Here is a 21,500-nt window from a genome sequence, read left to right on the forward strand (position 1 = left end):
ACCAAGCGATTTACGAGTAACTTCAATGGTAACGCAGTCACTGTACGCCCCATAACAAATATGTTATGGGATCATCCTATTATTCTGTTTTGTATTAATTTGCAAAAAAAAAAAAGAAAGAAAGAAAAGAAAAGAGCAATCGGCTCTCAGACGGGAGCCGACTCCCATCCTAAAAGCCGCCAGAGCAGACTTGTTTGTGACCGACACTTTACTACATATTTTCTCTGCTGCGCTTCCGCGTTTCTCCAAACAAAACAAATAGAAATAGTGTTTTATTTAAAAAAAAATTTTTTATTTCCGTTTACTAATTGAACAAAATAAAAGAAAAAAAGGGAGATTGTGGAGACATTTTAGTCGTTCGTGATCTAATATAGTCATATCGCACACCCCCAGTATTACTAGTGTCGCCCACCCGGCATCCACTGCAGCCTGGTCATGCTGGAAGGGGGGATTTCTCCTTCTGTGTGGCCCTTTCAAGGTTTCCTCCCCCCACCCCCAAAGGGTTTTCTGGGAATTTGTCCTTGTCCAAATGGGGTTCAGACTAGGGGATGCTGTTGATTTTCCTGAAATGTGGGTTTGTGAAGCCCTTGCAACTGTATTGTATTGACTGTAGTCTGGATCCGCCGTTCTGCTTCAAATTGAGTCTTTAAGTTGTAATCACAAGATTACAAAAGTAAAGCATGCCTGACCAAAAAAATACATTGAATTAATAAAGCAGGTACAATTAAAATAAATTGTACCTGCAAAGTCTTTGACATTGACGTCGCCTCCCAGGCTGATGAGCTCCTTGACTTGCTTGGCGTCACCCCGGATGGCTGCCAGGTGCAGGGCAGTCTCTCCTCGCTCATTCCTCTTGTTGACCTTGTCCTTCTGCCTGGACGAGCTGCCGCTGGGAACCTTCTTCTGCACGGGGGTGGCCTGCGAGGGGTGGCTCGGTGTTGAATCTGGATGCGGCAGAGAACCAAGGTGAGGAAACCGCTTGGGGGATGAAAGACAGGAACAGGGGTGGGTTTTTTTTTCGCAGATACACAAGGCGGCGGGATATCAGTTATTAAAACTGAGCTATTAGAGCCCAAACTTTACACCATAAATTTATACTCAACATTAGAGGTATAACGATCTGTTGGAGTACAAAAACATGACCATATGCATTGTGGAGCTGAATCGGAGGACAACGTCAACTAAATGTACTCATTTTTCATTGACATGCTTTAAACAGCAGAGGGCAGAATCACCAATCCAAATTTGCCATGGGTTGACACCGTATAGAAACCGAAACGTTTGTTCTGAACCAGGATTTGCAGTAGCACCAAGTAGGACATCAACCTTAGCAACAGCAGTGAGACTGAAATAGATGAAAAGCTGTTGAATTAGCCCCGGGCCACACCAAAAGCGACGCAGTCAGCGACGCGTCATTTGACGATTCGTCGAGTCCTTCTGGGTCCAACTTCATTCCGTCTATGAGGCGCTCGCATAAGCAGCATTCCAGAATTCAAATTGGGAAATGGCTCAACTTTCAATGGGTAAACAAATCTTTGCTTTCGTTTACCACCTTTTACTTTTCATTTAATATCCATTTCGAGTCTGTTTATTAACGTAGTTGGATTAGCTTGTGAGTTGAGCATTTGTTTATATTTCACACGGCAGCTTCTGGCTTGAATACAGTGCGTTTTATCTCTGGAATGAGTAGCGGGAATGGCAGCGGCTGCGGGCTCGTCCCACTAACAGGAGGAGGGCGCAGGAGATCCCCACAAGTGTTTTCTTATTATTTTGTGCGGTCAATTATTTGTGGTTATTTAAATGAAGAAAAACATGCACTGGAAATATTCTTGTACATTTCATAAAACATTAATAGCCTAATACCTTATAAATAAATAGATTTCTCAACGACAAAAATCTCTTGCTTGACAAGTCAGTTTGACTAGAGCCCACACGCAGTTAGATTCCAAGCAGCAAGGTTGATTTTACATATGCGGTTGATGCATACCAGGCTTGGTAATTAAATTTTTGCACTAGATACAACTTTTGAATGGACCGCTACAGGAACCTACGCTCCAGAATAAGGGTTGGCCTTGTGCCAGGAAAAAATGGAGCGGAGGCGCAAAAAAATAAAATAAAAAACGCGAGGAGTTTAGGAGCCATGCGGCATGCTGCTTTCCCAACGATAACATTACATTGCATTTAGCCGACGCTTTTATCCAAAGCGACTTACAATTATTCAAACACCGACGGACGCAGCCATCAGGGGCAGTTAGGGGTTAAGTGTCTTTCTCAAGGACACTACAGCATGCTAGCAGGAGGAGCCTGGGATCGAACCAGCAACATTTAGATTACTAGACGACTAGCTCTGCCTCCTGAGCTACCATCCACCGCTACCATGACGCTACTGCTTGGTGCGACCTTCCATACTGATTAACGTGGCAGCTGAAGCGCTTTCGCGACGCTGACGTGTCGCTTCTGGTGTGGCCCAGGGGTAAGCCAAAGGTCAGACAACTCTGGCGAATGCATTTGTAGCTGCACTTCCAGAAAAGACTCAGTGGGCAAAAGATACAATGCAGCGTATTGGAATTGAGAATTATTATTATAAAATCATTTCATTTAGACAACACTTGTTTTTAATAGCCAATTTATTTAATAAAAATATTGATTGTGTTATTTGCACTTAAAACTATATAGCAAAGAGAATCTATGAGAAATAGTTAAAACTTGTAATAATTGTTTTTGCACATTTTATGCCAAATAAAGAGGGAATCTTCTACAGTCATGACGTCATTCCATTGAAACTTTGTTTAAAACACAGTGATGTCACATATTTAAACGTGAATCATATCATACTGAACAGTGAGCTGTGTGTATCACACGCCACATTTTAAAGAAAAATTGAATCAGAAAAAGCCCCCAATGCCTCGTTCACAACAGCCAGGATGGTCGCACCGAACCATCACAATGGCGATGGGTGTGCTGTGACTGTACTGAACAGCTGTTTGATGTGACGTTGTCAACCCTCTCTTCTTAAATTAGTCCCCCAGGCGATGGCTGCAAACAACCCGTCTTTCTAGGTCCCCTCTCCTGTTTGAAGAACTTAAGAAATCTGAATTGAATAACAAGGTCCAGCCTGTACCTGAAACAACCTCGAATTATTGTGGACCTTACACTTCCCGGTTGCTGTTGCGCACAGTGACTCATCACGACAGTGAACTGAGGGTTTTGGGGGAGGAGGGGTGTCCAGACCTGGGCTGTTGGCCGTCATCTGCATCAGGAGAGCCATCTGCTTGCGTTCGGAGAGCGGATACCCGAACAGGAGGTTGGAAGCCTGGGACTTCTTGCCTCCGGCCTCCTTCTTCACCTTCTTCTTGTCGGGCCCGTCTTTATCTGCAACAGATCCAGAGAGGCCCGGCGTTAAAGAGGCGGGGACGGGGGAAAGAAAAATGGTGTCAAAGATCCAATGTCACGGCGGCAGCGCCCTTTCTGCCTCTCCTTGTATCTGTTAGGTGTGCAAAGAAACAGATGACAAGCACGAGGTCCGAGAAGGGATGTGTTAAAAACCAAAATCGGGAAACCCAAAGAGCGAAAAACTATCAAAAAATCTCAAATCTAACCAAAATATTAGGAAAGTACAGCATTCTCTTAAGCCAACTCAGTGCAATCAGTGCTGATCGGACCCCGTGTTCCAGTCGCTTGTTAGTTAACAGGCATGCGTGAGCTCTGACGAGATGGATGCAGGGAATTGAGGGAAAGAAATAAAATAAAAATAGAACCATCCAACCACAAAAACAAAACAACACACACGTGCATGTGTGTGTGTTCATGTTGGCATGGCAGCATTAGGAGTGAGGTGAGCTCCGGCGAGGGGGGGGGGGGGGGGCCAGAGGGACGCTCGTTGAGTCGGGGGTGTAGAGTGGTGGGGGTTAAGGCTCGGGGAGGCTACAGCGGGTTACCTGCGTATATCCTGCAGGGAGGCACTAATCTCTCTCCCCAGGTCTCACTCGACTGCCCTGGGTCTGAGTCATCTACAGTGCAAAGCAGAGAGGATGGAGGGAAGGAAAGGAGAGGGAGGGAGGGATGGGAGGCAGCAAGGTGGGGGGTGGGAAAGCACTGCATTAACGCAAGCTCTCTCGCCCACACAGTCTCTCACGTACACCCACACGGACACTAGGGTAGGATTCCTTCTTTATATATATATATATATATATATATATATATATATATATATATACCAACTCCTTGATATACAATCTGATAAAATATATATACAATTTTTTTTTTTTTTTTTATCAAATTCAGTCTAATACAGATATTCATTATTCAAATTCATATGTGTTGATGGTGTTATTAATTTAAGGGAAATGGCTGTAAAACCTCCAAACAAAGTAATGATATTATAATTGTCATCCCGATTCCGAAATTGAAATAATATAATTTAATCGTAACGGAGAATCTTTTTTTTTTTTTTTCTCGTTTTTTTTTTTTGAACCCAGCCCCAACAGACACACACAAACACACAGATTATGAGTCATGGCAACTCCAGGAGATGGGGAAAGACGATCTGGAGTGATCTGTGAAAGGTTTCTTCTGTCCTTCCTACATCTGTTCAGGGCAGGAAATAAAAAACACGGTTGGCAAGACGGGTCCACTTTTTTCGATGCTAGTTTGGATTTCTTGACCTGGGCAACTATTTTTTAGCGAACACAAAATTGAGGGTCTACAATGGCGGTTGGCTGCTATTCGGAGAAGAGGACCACACAAAATAAATCACTACTTTGCATTTTGCCTTCACAGAGGACCAGGACCTCAAACATGGGAAAAAAAAGTTTCAAGGCTTTTGCAATTGTAGTAATTATAGTTTATACCGTAGACCAACCCATATTCACATCCAAGTTCTTCCTTAAACATATACTCAAACTGCTAACATGGCTATAATATAAGTTTTATTTACACACTGAAGAGAATCTAGGACGGTGGCTTCAAAATGTCATCATTATATGCAAGGAACATAATTTTAACAGTTAATTTGCCCCAACTTACTGGAAAAAAACCAACACAAATTCATGTTCTATTCATTACAACGTTTTAAACATTAAAAATTAAGACTAAAAATTCTCCTGACATTTGGAAGGAAGAGTAGGATTGTAGAATTAAGTAGTTTTACAAAATGATCGCAATCTGCTCTAATAATTTAGGGGCTTAAACCACCCCCCCCAAAAAAAACACACTAAACTGGTGTTCACCGTGATATCAGTGAGAACACCCAGTGATCTTGGGACTGATTCTGCTGAGCCCTGATCGCTGCAAACTGAAACACGCGGCCAGATTTAGGTGCCGACGCAAACCCTGGGGAGATGACTATGGGTTGGGGAATTTCCCCCGGGAATAATAGTTCTACAGCCCGGCCGCAAGGTGGCGGCGTAGAGATGTGGCGAGGTGCCAGCAGCGGCGCTGTGGAGGAGTGGGGAGAGAAGGTACGAGAGAGGCAGGGATCAGTGTCAACAACAGCAGCAGCAGCAGCAGCAGCAGCTCGTACCCGTGTCGGAGTCTCGCTCCTCTGTCCGAGCCGGACTGGCCGTGAAGGAAAGCTTGCGCTTCATGGAAGACTTTGCTTTCCCTTCCTTTCCCAGGAGTTCACTCCGGCCCAGCTTTGGAGTTTTGGTGAACGGGGATAACTTGTCTTTGCTCTGTAGGGGGGGAAAAAATAAAAAAAAAGATGGGGTGGGATGGGTGGGGACAGAACACAGGAAAGTGTGAGTACATTCAGCGGTTCCCCTAGTATAAAGTCGTAGAAGCGGAGGTGAATTTCTTTCACGTATTGTAATAAACAGCCATCCCAAATACTTGTGTGTCTTTGGAAGCTTTTGGCAGTTAATACGCGTGACAGCCACCAGGTGTCCCAATCTGGTGAGACCACAAACCCGGAAGCGCTGCACCTGCGTTTACGCTTATCAAGCTGATAAGGCTTAGCACTTGCTGGGACTACTCCCCGACAGGCCTTCGGTTTTCAGGTCTTTGTTGGGGGGTTCCGATTATAAAAGGCTTTCTGTTGGCGGTCCACTTGCCTTTGCCGTGCCAAAAGTGCACGGCGATACTCACGTGAGGTTGCAGGACTGTCTTCCCTCCGGAGAATGATAACCCTGAATCCGTGATCGGCATTGCTTGCTTCATTGTTGACATCTACCCAGTGCTTGCTGTTGTTATATACCGTTGTGCTGACATTACCAGGTAAAGGCCAAGATTCTCGTTTATATGCTTTACTCACAGGTGCGTGAATTGACCTGGACATAAAGCATCCATAGCGTAAAATGATATAACGTTAGTTTCTAAAAAGATAAGACTGAGCCCTCTCCTCCCCTCGTAAAAAATAAAAAGATTCAACAGCAGCGGTCGTATTTCAGCAGCGGCCCGGTGCATATAAGGGAAACATTGACATTGATAGCACGCACAAGTGAGTGAGAGAGTGTGTGTGTTTGTTACTGTATGAACACCACAGTGGTGGGGTGAACACTCCTAAGGCAGAGCCATTCAGAAATCTTTAAACGCTCTGAATGACATCAATAGGCTCAAAGTGGCGGGGGCGGGTAACGTTTCAGGGAGGACGTGAGGCTTGCTAAAACATGTCACTAACATAATGGAGTGGCGCATGGTCACGTTACACTCAGTGATGTGGCCCTGCACACTGTGTTCCATTAAGTTGTTAAGGTGAAGGCGTTAGGAGCAGGTTCAGCGTGTCGCATGGGGACACTCCACCACCACTTGGCTATAATTTGGAATGGAGTCCAAGCACCTAAACCACTTTTCCAACCAGAAGAATACAATGACACCCTATTCTCATTACGCTGTCATACTACCATTTAAGGTATAAAACATCAGAGCATAAAATAAATAAATAAAATACTCTAGGGTTTCCTCTGCACAAAGATAAACGGGGCCAAGTAGAAACAGGAGAAGCTCAGACCCAAACCAAGTACGCTGACGTCATCTGGGAACGAACTCTTACTATGTTAGCTTGGCAAGATACAAGTCATGTAGTCTTTTTGCCATTATAGCTTTCAGCGCTGCCGACAGACAGAAGAGGGCATCTTGGTACACCGGTTTGTAATGAGTGGCAACAGAGTTTGGTCACACACACACACACACACACTTTTTTTTTGATTGGAGCACATACTTCTTTGTCACAAAAAACATTCATGAATTGAGTCTTCTGAAAATGTGACCAAAACTGCTGAAAAGGAGCGCACTACACTCTTGGCTACGTGGATGGACGCTCGGGGCTTGCGGCTGGATGGGGCTTCTGGCCGGTTGTGGTGGGGCGGGCGATTCAGAACCTGGCTCTGGGCCTATGGCCTGGGTTCTGTGCCTGCGTTTTGTACCTGCACGTGGCGGTGGGTTGTATGTGAGCAGGGTCTCCTCGTGTGCTCTGGCAATGGGTTATGCTCCTTTTTGCTGGAACTTTGCTGATCCAGTTTTCGTGGACTAAATTAACTCTTATGTCGATACATGTTTACATCCGACGTTTCTATGTTTGATTTTCCATGTACATTTTGTTGTTTGGTTCTATGTTTGTTTCTCTCACCCGTGGTGATTCTCCTCCTCTTGGAGTAGTGATTAGTTGTTTGCAGACCAAAGCATGGTTAGATAGTTCTCCAAAGAGGGGGATTGGTGGTGGTCTTGTGTAACAAAAAGCTGTGTTCTTGTCATCCCACAGGTCGTCCACAGGACAAGAGTTATTGCAGCAGTTCTTGACGATTTAAGAATGCATAAAGAGTTGCATTGCAGGTTGAGAAGTTGCAGGTGTAAAAAACTTCTCATGTATACCTGCATGTATTTCGTATGTTATAAAGTAAAGCAAAGAAACTGTGAAAAGAGATAAATTATTGCTAAAGAGATCAATTATATCCTAAAATGGCCTAGACAAATATGTTGGTACCCTTCGACAAATTTGTTGGTACCCTTCGACAAAAAAAAAAAAAAGAACCCACAATTTTCTCTGAAATAACTTGAAAGTTACAAAAGTAATTGGTAACCATCATTGTTTATTCCATATTTAAGAGAAATCAGACTTTGCTTTTGATTTTTGATTCAACAGAATATTTTACATAATCAAACAAATGAAATGGCATGGATAAAAATGACCTCATATTATAATATATAATATAACCTAATATTTTGTTGCACAATCTTCAGAGGCAATCACTGCAATCAAATGATTTCTGTAGCTCTCAATGAGACTTCTGCACCTGTCAGGTTGTTTGGCCCACTCCTCCTGAGCAAACTGGTCCAGCTGTCTCAGGTTTGAAGGGTGCCTTCTCCAGACTGCATCTTTCAGCTCTTTCCATAGATGTTAGGGTTGGATTCAGATCAGGGCTCAGAGAAGGCCACTTCAGAATAGTCCAATGTTTTGTTCTTATCCAGTCTTGGGTGCTCTTAGCTGTGTGTTTTGGGTCATTATCCTGTTGGAGGACCCATGACCTGTGAATGAGACAGAGCTTTGACACTGGGCAGTACGTTTCGCTCCAGAATGCCTTCATAGTCTTGAGATTTCATTGTGCCCTGCACAGATTCAAGACACCCCGTGCCAGACGCAGCAAAGCAGCCCCAAAACATAACAGAGCCTCCTCCATGTTTCACAGTAGGTATGGTGTTCTTTTCTTTGAAAGCTTGATTTAATTTTTTCTTGTGACCTGCCAAAAAGCTCCAGTTTTGACTCATCTGTCCAAAGGACATGCTCCAGAAGTATTATGGTTTGTCAATATGCCTTTTAACAAATTCCAGTCTGGCTTTTTTTTTATTTTGTCTTTCAAAAGTGGAGTCCTCCTGGGTGGGTCTTCTTCCATGGAGCCCACTGTCATTCAAAAAGAGACGGATGGTGCGATCAGACACTGATGTACCTTGACCTTGATGTAGCTTGACCTTGGAGTTCAGCTTGTAGCTCTTTGGAAGTTGTCCATGGCGCTTTCTCTACCATTGGCACTATCCTTCTGTTCAATCTGGGGTCAATTTTCCTCCTGTGGCCCCATCCAGGGAGGTTGGCTACAGTCCCATGGACCTACAACTTCTTAATAATATTTGCAACTGTAGTCAGAGGAACATCAAGCTCCTTGTCTATTACTTTCTTTCTGATCTCCTCAGACAACTCTCTCTTTCCCCTTCTCTGGTCCATGTTCAGTGTGGTGCACACGATGATACCAAACAGCAGAGTGACTACTTTTCTCCATTTAAATAGGCTGAATGACTGATTATAAGATTGAAGATGTGTGATACCAATATAAGAAAACACTTAGTTTGAAATATCACTATAATCCAATTATCTATAATCTTTTCTAATGGGTACCATCAAATCTGTCCATTTCCATCCAGGCCATTTTAGAATATAATTGATCTCTTTAACAATCATTTATCTCTTTTCACAGTTTCTCTGCTTTACTCTGACATTCCAAAGGGATGCAGGTATACATGAGAAAATTGCTTTTAATTTCATCACCTTTCAAGAGGAATGAAACATTATTTCTGTAAGGGCTGTAAGGGTACCAACAAATGTGTCCATGTCTGTATAATATTTGAAGTATCCACTATCCTGGCCAATCAGATGAACCAACGCAAATTATAACAACCCACCAATTAACTTGAACACCCTTATCTCCCCCTCCACCCACAGCTCCACACTCAAAACATTTCATGGTCCCCCATGTACACGGATATTCCTGTCTATTAATGCGGCAATGTCCCTAACTTGAACGCGTGTTGTAACACGCCGGAAAAGGGCCGACCGAGGTCTTGGGTTTAGCCGATCCAACTGGCACAGATAAAAAAACCTGTCTATTGCAGGGTCATTTGACCTGGGACTGATCCTGGGTGTTACCAAGTTTTTGGCGCAGTGGGAAAATGGGTATAATGGTGCTCTGATCGATTGACCACTGATTGTGATGGGCCGATATTCGTAAATCGTGCAATCAGGATAAAGGCCAATCAGAAGAGCTGATCAGATGACCCAAAACACAAGAGACAATTTCTGTTTCTGTTATGCAAGGCAGTGTTTCCCACACATTTATTTATGGCGGCCAGCCACATAATCAACATTAACCGCCACATATTAATTTTCTATTTTTATTTTACTATTTAAATATAATTCTCAGTATAGCTGCACACAGCCCCTCCTCTCCTCTCTCGCGCTCGGGCCTGTCTGTGAATACCCCCTCCTCTCCGTGCACACTAGAGCTTAGATCGGGCCCAGAAAAACAAGGCCACACGATCCGAGCCTGTGCACTTTCTGTCTGACCCCGGCACGGGGTAAACTAATTCCGAGTTGTTTGACAAAAATCTTTCCAGAATTACATGCAAGATCTTACAGAACAGCCTACCGAGTCTCTGGAATGACTCGCAAAGGGAGTGTGGTGCTGGGGGCAGCGAAAAACCCGACATTTCAAATCGCAACCCTCCACTGACTGGTGATAACACAACTGATACAAGGAATTAACAATCCTTGTGCCCTGTTCTGTAAATGAGTACGGACTTTGAGGATTACAGAGAAATTTGAATGATAGAAATATGTCCAGAATGACACACATTCTTAATGAATGAATGAACTGAAGTGTGGGATGGGGGGGGGGGGACAAGCTTTGCACGCACATGTTGCAATATAATAACATTGAATGTTATGATACACATAACATTCTGAATTTGAGGTAAGTTCTTTCTCCTCAGTGGTGCGGCGTACATGCCGTGGAGAGCTCCCTCTATACACTTTCGCAAATCGGGACAGTGGAGTGGATCCACTGCACTGTCTAGACAGATGCATTTACTTTTGTTTGATTCCTACTCGTATGAAAGAATTTCAATTTATTATTATAAAAATGTTATTTATTTATTTTTAAACACAACTGGGTTAAAGGACTGTCCTGATAACTGCGTAATGGAATTAACAAAACAAGAAACCTGGGTGTCCCGTTCCGCGCCACGCATGTCTCTACTTAATATACAATGTCGATAAGAATAGTTAATTAAATAAATAGATAAATATCGCTTCAAAAAGACCCTGTGATCCATATCAGCCGATACTGCTTCCAGTGATTGGCCCCAAAAACCCTGATCAGAGCACCCTTTGTATATTCATTGAAAATGTCAAGGGTAACACACTAAAGTTAAAGGACAACTTAGACTGTCATGTATCCTGCCAGTATTTGACTGTCAATTCATACCTCAAAAGAATACATCTGCAAGGTTGTGATCAATGTATTTATTGGTTTCATATAGGTTGTGCGGTCACCCACACATTAGAATCACCGGTGCCGGGTGAATTTATTTGCAAATTGAGTAAACTTGCTTGAGACAAGTGTTGGGCAATATATTGCTTTAATACCAAAATCTTGAGACTAAGTATCGTCTGGGAGTTGTAGTTGTGGTTATTCTATTATTGTGATGTGTAGTTAAATCTCTATGGCTGCGCTACAGTCAATGCAACTCTGTCAAAAATATCAATTTTGCCCAGACATTTTTGTGACTAGCCCTAACCCTAACCGATAGATTTGTCACGATACAGATTTTAGAGGACCAAAAATGTTGACAACGGACATCATCTGTCGATATATATTTTTTTGGCAGAAAATAAATGGTCTCAGAAAAACATTGCTCTATTGAACAAAATGTGAATGTGTATGAATAAGATTGTAAAATAAAAATACTAATTTCGTCATCGTACAACGTCAATAATAACTCACATAAAATCAGTTTGAACCATTCATATAACCAACTCAAATAACAGTAACAGAAATGATTGTGATGATGATGATCATCATCATCAAAGGCACTGGCAATGTAATGCGGCAAAGGCGGTTTTCCCCGTTACAGAAGTGCAGGATTTATACTTTAAAGCATTTACCCAAAAAGTATTTACCAATAGCCCCATAGCAATAAGTCCTATACCAACGGAAAGCAACAAGGAGACGTGCGTGGTGTGGCACGGGGGGAAAGTTTGTTTTTGGAAAGGGACGGAACGGGAAAGTCCCTGAACTCAGTTGTTTCATACAAGTAGGAAACAAACGTAAATAAATACATCTCAGATAAAAACATCCTCTGAGTTAGGTTTACCTTTTTTCATTTTCCATACGAGTAAGAAACTAAGGAAGCCAAATAATTCAAAAATCTTTCTCCATGAGATTATATGATAGATTGCTATATTATAGTCACAATATATTAGATTTGCATATAGAGTGGGGGAAGTGGGATTAGATCACCAGCTGTTACTCGAGATGCATGTGGAGACACATTCTAATGTCGGGTGTAAACTGACGTACTTGTTTACACAAACCATTTCAGTGGTCGTAGTTGATTCAGACAATACACTTCACAAGTATATGTAGAAAAACAACGAGTCATAACGACAAGAGGGAAAACACAGTATACATACATATACATATATATATATACATATATATATACATACATACATACATACACACATACATACATACATACACACATACATACATATATATTTTTTTTTTTACATGCAATACAAGAACACTTTTGCACAATGAACATCACAAATAATCAATAATAAATCCAAAACAGCTCTGAGCAGAGAGCCTTTGTCTCCCCCGCGCTCTGATCGATTCAGAGTGGGGGATCAGTTTCAGAACATGGTCAACTGCACTGACACTGTTTCAAGGCTCTGATGTTTGAGGATTGAGGATTTAATCCTCAGTCTACCCAAGCCTAGACTAAAATAAAACTGACACGATTCCGACCCGTTGCTCTGGAGCTGCAAGCCAACTCCGTTTGTCAGGTCACAAACACACAGTATGTTTTTGCGTGACTTGGGGGTGAGTAAGTAATGTCAAAATCTAATTTTAGGGCTCAAACGACAGCAGGGATGGATATAACGTTATAGTAATGTTAAATGTTCCTCCGCAGTCTTGGCTAGCTCGCTATCGACACTTGCTTCATCGTTATTCTGACATTCTCCAAGATTACATTTAATCTCCTCTAAAATTAAATGTCCACAGACTAATATTGATTTCATTCAGGATTTCGTTAAGCAATGGAAAGTTATGAGAAGATTTGGAAATGTACTTATTTCTACTTTCGGCTTCTAAATCTGTTAGTGTGTGGCATAATTGGTAGGGTATAACCTTTATCGGCACTTTAAATTTCAACCGATTTGTGACACTAAAGGCCAGTTATTTTTGAGACCGAGTTGTGTGCGTGTGTGTGGCCTCGTACCTTCTTCCCCGTCTGCTTGTCCACCATGGCTCCAACTCGGTCGCTCCCAGGTTTGGCCATGGTGCCACTCCTGACTAGCTGTGACATCTACCGTGGAGCAGGTTCATCGTGCACCTAGAGAGATAAACACAACGCTGCCATGAGACAACCGAGAGGACAGCGAGGGGGGCGGTACGGTCCTAAAAACAGCACTACCACTTTCTGTCTCAGCGCAAGGGCTAGTTATGGGAAAAGGGGATTTTCTGTTTTGAAGTTTCCATTCCATCACTCTCTTGAGACTGGCCTTTAACGCGAGGAGTGGAAGGGAGAAACCAGCTAAAGCAAGCAACATTAATCATAGATTCAAAGACCCCCCCCAAACAACTTGTTGTGTGACTAAGCTTCTGTTTTGGGGTTCTTGTCAAACACAATAAGTTCATGGGTCAGCGCACCATTGTGGGTTGTAGGAAATGGCGAGGTACAGGGTCACTTCATATTTCCTACCATTGGCTTCCATCTTTTCACGCAGCACGAGTGCACCATAAGAGCATTTTCTGTAGGTTTGCCAGTCATTTTGCAGCAATAGCATCTCAAACATCTTATGAAACAGAAAACATGATATCCAAACAGCCACTGATTGCTAAAAGCGATAATACTTCAGCTAGCCACATTACTGAATATGCTTACAATTGCAACCCAAAAATTAGATTTAACTGACTCCTAACTCCATACAAGCATAATTTTGTGGCGATCCAGTGGAGTCTAGTTTCCAATAGAACAGTTCCTTTCTCTTAGGTCTAGAATTTTTTACTGCTGTGCATCTGCTTACAGGACAGATTCTTTGACCCGTAAGCCGAGACGGACACTGTTACGCTAACGGAGTCATACACTGAGATACAAGTGACAGGACAATGACATTCCTTGGTGCTCCAGTGAAACACCGGCTTTGAAACCCGGCCACGGCCCGGGAGATGCATAGCATTAGTCAGCACTGAGCAGTAATGAACGGCACAGAAGGAAAATCATGTTTCCTAGAAGAGCGTCAACTCCAGCAATCGAGCGAGAAATTGGAAGACCTTGTTAAATAACGGCATTAAACACAACATGTTTGCCAAGTAGCAACACTTTGAAATGTGCGCACCCAATTGGATTTGTCAGAACGCTATTGGCTGTGGAAAGAATAACAAAAGCACTGGTGATACCATAAAACTAGGAACAGGAACAGTGCTTAAAAATGACTAACCTAACCCTTAATATCCAACACGGCCAGCCATTAGTCAGCAGATATCTAGGACCGTATTGTCATTTGGCTTGTTGAGAGGGGGGGCTTTGACGAGAAAACAAACGCTGACGCAACACCAAATCTGGCCGTGGAACGAAACGAGGAGGGAGTGACTATAATTACTGAGGTATTTGGTCATCGGCCAGTTTGGCTTTCATCTGGCCGTTTCACGTTAAGCTCAAACAGTTGTTTTGAGGATTAAACCCGAAAATAGTTTTATACCAGAGTTATATAGTGGCAATGCTGAGCGATATTAGACAAAAACAGAAGAAGGAAAAGACAATGCGATGTATACCACATAAGAGAAAAAAAAATGAATCAAGACCTTTTTTTTTTTTTTGTATTTTTTTACCAGATGTGCTGGGCTTGTTTCCACGCTTTCAAATTGTGCCACAAAGTCCATACACATACACAGAGAGGATCTCATCTCCGTAATGAAACTTCAAACTACGTAAACCACTCATTTTACAAGAAGGCCAGCATTAGAAAAAGGGTAAGAGGTTAAGCAATGTAAAACGGCAAAGGATGTGACTGAAGAAAGACATTTTGGGACAGACCCTTTTACTCTCCACATGGGCAACACAGTCGAATAAATATTCAGCAAGCGCGGACCCAGATCTTTCTGTGCAGACCAGTGGAAGGGAGTGCTTTACAGGACGAACGCCGTTAAAAAGTTGGGGCAGTTTAACATTTGATTGTTTGTGTTTATGCATAGATTAAACTATCCATCAACGAATAAATAATGCATCTGAAGTATGCCATTCCCTTGTCAATCGTTCTATGTCTATGTTGAAATCAACCTGTCAGGCAGGAAAGGGCGGCCTTTTCTGGGAGATTTATATTCAACCCGAACTTGATAATAACAACATACATAACAACAGTTATCCTGTGTTGTTGAAGCATGTCGACTCTTGACGTAAGATCACCCCACCACAACATGCTTCCTTGTGTCAGTAACCAGTAGCTGTGGTGATGATGTTGGGTGGAGGTTGTTGGATGAGGCGTAGGTGTTCGTTTGGCGGTGGAGGTGAAGTGCACAAGCAGCTCGGTAACCCGATTCATTGCCCGCAGGACGGGACAGGGAGGGAAGAGCGCTAAGAATAGCAGCCAGACACAGTGCCGCACGCGCCATCAGAAGTAACACCATGAGTACACCGTAGCACGGCTTGTTACTCACAAATATACAGACATACTGCATGTGGAACCAACATCTAATTTATCCCAAAAAAAGAGAGACTACAAAAACAATTTGTATAGAAATACACACAAAATGTTTCAATGCAGTGGCAGCTGTAAACGCTGGGAATTGGCACTGGGAAGATTAAAATAAATAAAACAGAGTGAAGCCGCAGCCCGTTTTCCTTACAAAGGCAGGCGTGCGAATTGTGTAATGCGCTCAAGGAGACTGGCTACGCTGGCTGCGACACTAAACAGCAGGTCACGTGGCCCTGTGTGCCGTCAGGCTAAATGATGAAGGGGGCGGGGCGGGCGACTCTTTCAGCTGTGCCTTCACTCCCAGCCCCCTGTCTCCTCCTCCCGACCCCCTAACGGGCAGCAGGACAAAGCCAGGAGCTGAGGCCTGATTACAGAGAGTGGAGGAGTGGGGCATAGCGACAACAATACCCAGGATAGATCCAGGCTATCAGCAAGCACATCTACGCTGTGTGGTTTAACGTAAATGCACACAAAGGGGCTCAACAAAAAAAGCACACAAACGAGTATGTCTAGCAAATCTGCCTTTTGACAGTATTGGGTTCCACTTGGATCATTTGAATGTAGAGAAAAGAAAAAAATCTGATGCTTAAGCATGTAGCCAGTCATCCATGAGCAGCAACATGGAGGTGACAAAAAGGAAAAAAAAAAAAAAATAATCTGCTGGGCTTAGTTGACCATTAGGAAACATGAATGCCAATTGCAAACATCATGTGCTTGTGCGTTACAAGACAAAGCAACAGCATTATTAAAACATCCAATCAATGCAAAATGGTTAAACATATCCTATGTTCTCTAAACTCAACATTTAATGTGATACCTGCTCAGTCCCTGTTGCAACAAGACTTAATTCTTAAATGACAGTCCATAAAAAACAAAATGAGTGACACTAGAGTCCCATAGGCATGGGGTCACCTCGCACCACCGTGAACCCCAGACAGCCTGATCACGCCGCTTTCCACCAGCATATCTGGCCCCTTTGCCACTCGCTCGGATGTGTAAACAAACCAGCCATTAAACTAGCGCAACATGGCAGCACCATTTCCACCACCTCCTACATGGTCCCAGAGAGAGCCAGGCCGACTGGCTCCATCACGACAGGAAACAAAACTCAAGGTAAGGTCAGCTGCAGGGATTTAGATATTTTTAACTGTGAAATTGGGAGGTCAATATTTATAAATATAAAAGCATTTTTTAAGTTCCAATAAATAACCAAAGTTACGATAAATAACAAAAAAATAGTTTAGATTTCAAATAATTGTGGCCAGTGGACAAACTATTTTTTTGTTTGACAAACCTAGTAATTGTAGTGTGGTTCCAAGCAAAGTCGGATTCCACAAATTCTCCAGTTTTATTGATAATAATCCCCAGAATGAAGCTCTTATAAGACTACTAAAATGAGTATACTTATGTAAGAGTGGGATGCTTTGCCCAGTCTTATCACTTAAAAGCTTCTCATAAAACCGAAATAACCCCAAATCTACAAGGGAGAGGCTCCGGCATCATTCGCACACGCACACACACACACACACACACACACACACACACACACACACACACACACACACACACACACACACACACACACACACACACTTAGAGTTAACTTTACTAGCGCCGGAATACTCTGACACTGAAACGCCTGTTAAGCTCGGCCAGGAGATAGAGGGGAGGGGGTCAGTGAGAGCCTTAAGAAGTCGACCGCCACCGCTTCAAATGTAGGTTAATGATCAGATACCCAAGCAGTGGATGAGAACAATGGAGCCTTTACTGCCGATTATGGTTGGAGAGGGGAGGGCGAGGGAAGCGGTAGAAGGATTGGGGGCAAAGGTTAGGACATAGGCGTTGGTCGAGCTCGACAAAGACAGGCCTCAGATTTCAACCAAAGCGCCCGACTCACGTGAACAGCAGGACTAGGAAAGCACAGGGGACTATGAGTCCAGAAGACCAGGAGCAACGGAAGACATTGTTCATAAAATATATACACACACACTTTTTATTTTCATTCATTCTTCTTTTCTATGTAAAAAGAAATCCACGACTAAGCTCATTATTACATTTAGAAATGTCATCAACATTGAAGTGGCAAACTAACTCATTCAATAATAATGAAGTTAGGAAATATGTTTTTGATTTTTTTTTTTTTTTTTAAACCTACAAGTTAAACTACAGCTGTCATTTGAGTCCCGAGTGAGGGCTGGGCAATATGTCTATATTGTCTGGGGTTTTTCATGATGTAGTTAAACTTTTTTGTAAGGCTAGATCATAGTAAAGTAACACCATTTTCCTATCCTAATCAATGCCTCTATCCGCTAAGTCATGATATCCACATTACTGATGTTTTCTGGAATATCTCCCATGTACAAGTATCTTATGGTATCACCAATAATCACAACCAAAATATCAAATTAAGCTATTTATCTTTTTTTTTTTATAATACATTTTTACCAATGTGGCCAGTCCTAGTATAACTTGCTAAATAAATAAATAGAAATTTAAAAACAACAACAACAACAAAAAAACATAAAAAAACAAAACAATGAGCACCAGAAAAGCTGGTTGACCCAACATTCCAGTTTGCCCACTGTATGTCAGGGCTGCAGACATTCCTCTGTAATCCAATTCTAATTTGTATGCTCTATTATTTATAACATGCGGAAATTTGCTCAAGTTCAAATCTCTCCGGTCATAATGTCCGGTGAAAACAATTCCCTCCAAGCACAATTTGAATTAGTGCTGGGTGGATCATTTAGATTAAAAAAAAAAAAAAAAAAAAAAAAGTCTGCATATCTGTTCATTTCCACGCTCTGCAAATTTCAACGGTAAGGCAATCAGTTTGGATGATCTAAAGCTGATCTGAAAGCTTCACCTCTGACCAATCACGTTTGTTGATTTAGAACCAAGCCCCGCCCCCTCCCTGGTGGACAGGTGGTGCCTGTAAACACACACACACAAGGAGCAGACGCAGTGCTGCAGCGACTATAGCTCTGAGGAGAAACAAAGACGATGTGTCGTTGGAACACGTACATCCATAGTTTGGCGTTTTCTGGGATATTTAAGTTCCGACCTAAAGCAGACGGTAAATATTTATTGTGCAAAATGTCAATGGGATGTCCCAACGACGACGGACAACACCACAAACTTTATTATTTATTTAGACCGACTTACCATATTTATTCTGTTTTTGATTTGATCAAAAAATTATATTACTGAAATATTTATTAAAGCGGCTGCACTTTTTACTTATTGTTCAGAAATGGAAATTATTTGATTTCAAGCAGTAATATTCATAATTTTTATCTATTTTTAAAATGGTATTTACTGACGGGACTTTATTTTTAATGTTCAAAAATATATATTATACATCTACATGCCTTGATGATGTCATTCTCTATACAGCCTGCTTATCAATTGTTTTCAAGCTCAATAAAACACAGCTAATATTTGACCGGAATCTCTCCCATTTGTCCGGGAGATTATAATCTTCCAGGACATGTTGACCGGCACCAGTTTTTTCTAACCAAAACTCTGATGCAAATATATTCAAATCTTTAATGCTCAAATTGAATAGGGGGGAGACGTTACGCAAGTTTCGCAGATCGCCCCTAAAAAAAAACAGTATGATGCCCTGCAGTCGGCAAGGTCAACGAGCCGGTGGTTGGGAACCTCTGCACTTCAGTCGGTGATGGTGTGGTTAATTTTCCACTTTCATTGCCACATCTGTGGAATTACTGGACATTCTGGTCAAAGGCGCATACTCCCTTGTACACACAGTGAAACGCCAGAGGGAGATACGCAGACGTAGCACACAGTTACTGGGAATATTTCTCTCTAATATGAGTTAAGTGTGCAACAAACTGGATGAACTTATATTGAACTTTATTGCTCATCACATGTGAATTGATTCGCTAACGTTGGGGTGCAAGGGATCACAAAACTCATGGTTTGGTTTCGTATCACCATTTTAAGGGACGGGATCGGATAATTTCTCAGATCGGCAAAGAAATTTAAAAAAAATAAAGGGAGACAAATTTAACTTTCTTTCCATTTATTCTGTAAAACACTTAAAACAAGGAACTTTTGCTCATGGTCTTCAATTAAAATAACATTCAAGATGTCCAAGGTATCAAAATCTTAAAAAATATAAAATATTTAATACTCAATTGTTAAATAAAAGTGCAATGTGAGGCACGCATTATACCCTCTTCCTTTAAACAGGGTAGTGAGTGACTGTGATTCGATCCGCTCCCAGTAGCTCATTTTCAATATCTCACGTTTATAACAAAGTCGGAAATCGGTTCAGAATGAAGCGAGTTACAGTGGATTTTGTAGAGAAGTCTGCGCCTGTCACACACACATTTGTTTACTGGCGGATCTTGACCACTCCAATATGGCGGACGCGCAGACACACTTTTTACAACTGTTGCATCCCATGACACTGATTTCATCCTACCCAAGCTTCCACACAATGCCCTCCTTGCTGGGCGTTTTTGGCGCAGCATGAACTGCAGCTGCATGGGGACACTCGAGCACAATATCATCGATAAGTTGCTGAGAAAACAAACTTCATGTTCAGACTTAAGGAACTCGGCAAGAACTCTTGGCAGCTGTGCTTTCATGAGCTAACGCTTGACACTGATTCGTTTCAGTTCTGTGTGATCAGATCTAACGTGCTGCGGGTTAGGGCCGCATAATATATAATTTTAGCATTGTCATGGCGATATACCCGTGCCCATGCCCAAAAGTCACATCGTAGGACATGCTACAACTTTTTTGCTGCGTCATACAAAAGGAAACCTTGAAAGCAGGGCTCTCATTTTCCAAGACTTATCCATAAGAGAAGTCTGTCTGATATAACAATTTACTCCAAATTGAAGGTTCGTTTTTGTTTGTTCCAAATTTCCAAGAACCGTGGATCCAATAAGGCAAGTGCATCTCGATTCTGCTTATCGGTTCCTGCATATTTCAGATGCGCTCCCGACTCGCTCACCTTTTGTTGTCGCCTTGTAGTAGCAGGCGGGCAAATGTTAATAATCCATCCAATGGGTGTCCTGAAGCGCCACATTCCCCCATGTTTGTTTACGTCGCTCCCACGTTCAAATAATGTAAAGCACCGCAGCGTAAAATATGGTCTTTTGAAACAATGCATCTATGTTCATATGAGTCAGTTGATTAAGTTTCACAATACTATATAAAAAAAATAGCACATCACTTATGATGGATATTAATGGGATAATGATAATGTAGAGCTACACACATTAGAAAATCCACTATCTGCATAAAGAAATCAATAAATATGGCAGCGTTTCCGTTATCCATTAAGTGCCAGCTTTTGACCGGGAAAATTTGTTCAAGTCCAACACATTTAAAATCGCACCGGTAATGTCCGGTGAAAATAATTCCCGGAATAATTTCGGAAAGCCAATCAGTTTAAAACTATTTAAAGCTGATCTGAATGCTTCACCTCTGACCAAACATGTTTGTTGATATAGAACTGAGCCCCGCCCCCTCCCTCCTGGACAGATTGTACTTGTAAACACAGTAGACACACACAGAGCAGCAACAGAGCACAGCGTCCAGATCTGAGGAGAAACATAGATCCATAGTTTTGTGGGACATGCAAGTTCCGACCCAAAGCAGACAAATATGTCGACGGGTCATCCCGACGAAGACGGACAACGCCACAAACTTTATTTGTTTAGAACTACTTGCCATATTTATTTTGTTTTTGATTTGATCAAAATCTTATTTCAGTGAAATGTTAATTAAAGCAGCTGCACTTGTTACTTATTGTTCACAAATGGAAATGACATGATTT

General features: G+C 42.2%; 1 protein-coding gene across 2 annotated transcripts in view; it reads right to left on the reverse strand.

Annotated features, from left to right (window-relative positions):
* Positions 1–21,500, reverse strand: part of ankrd12 (ankyrin repeat domain 12) — a 48,445-nt gene that overhangs the window by 10,989 nt on the left and 15,956 nt on the right. The window contains exons 2-6 of one of the 2 annotated variants that reach the window (XM_080011142.1): positions 13,210–13,323; positions 5,522–5,672; positions 3,939–4,010; positions 3,232–3,372; positions 741–944 (exon numbers count right to left, since the gene is read on the reverse strand). In XM_080011142.1, the coding sequence (XP_079867268.1) occupies positions 741–944; positions 3,232–3,372; positions 3,939–4,010; positions 5,522–5,672; positions 13,210–13,296 (655 nt within the window). In that variant the 5' untranslated portion in view covers positions 13,297–13,323. The remainder of the gene's footprint in view (positions 1–740; positions 945–3,231; positions 3,373–3,938; positions 4,011–5,521; positions 5,673–13,209; positions 13,324–21,500) is intronic. The other variant, XM_080011143.1, reaches the window with a different exon arrangement.

This window comes from Zeus faber, assembly GCF_960531495.2.
Source record: "Zeus faber genome assembly, chromosome: 12".
In the NCBI taxonomy this organism is placed as follows: Eukaryota; Metazoa; Chordata; class Actinopteri; order Zeiformes; family Zeidae; genus Zeus; species Zeus faber.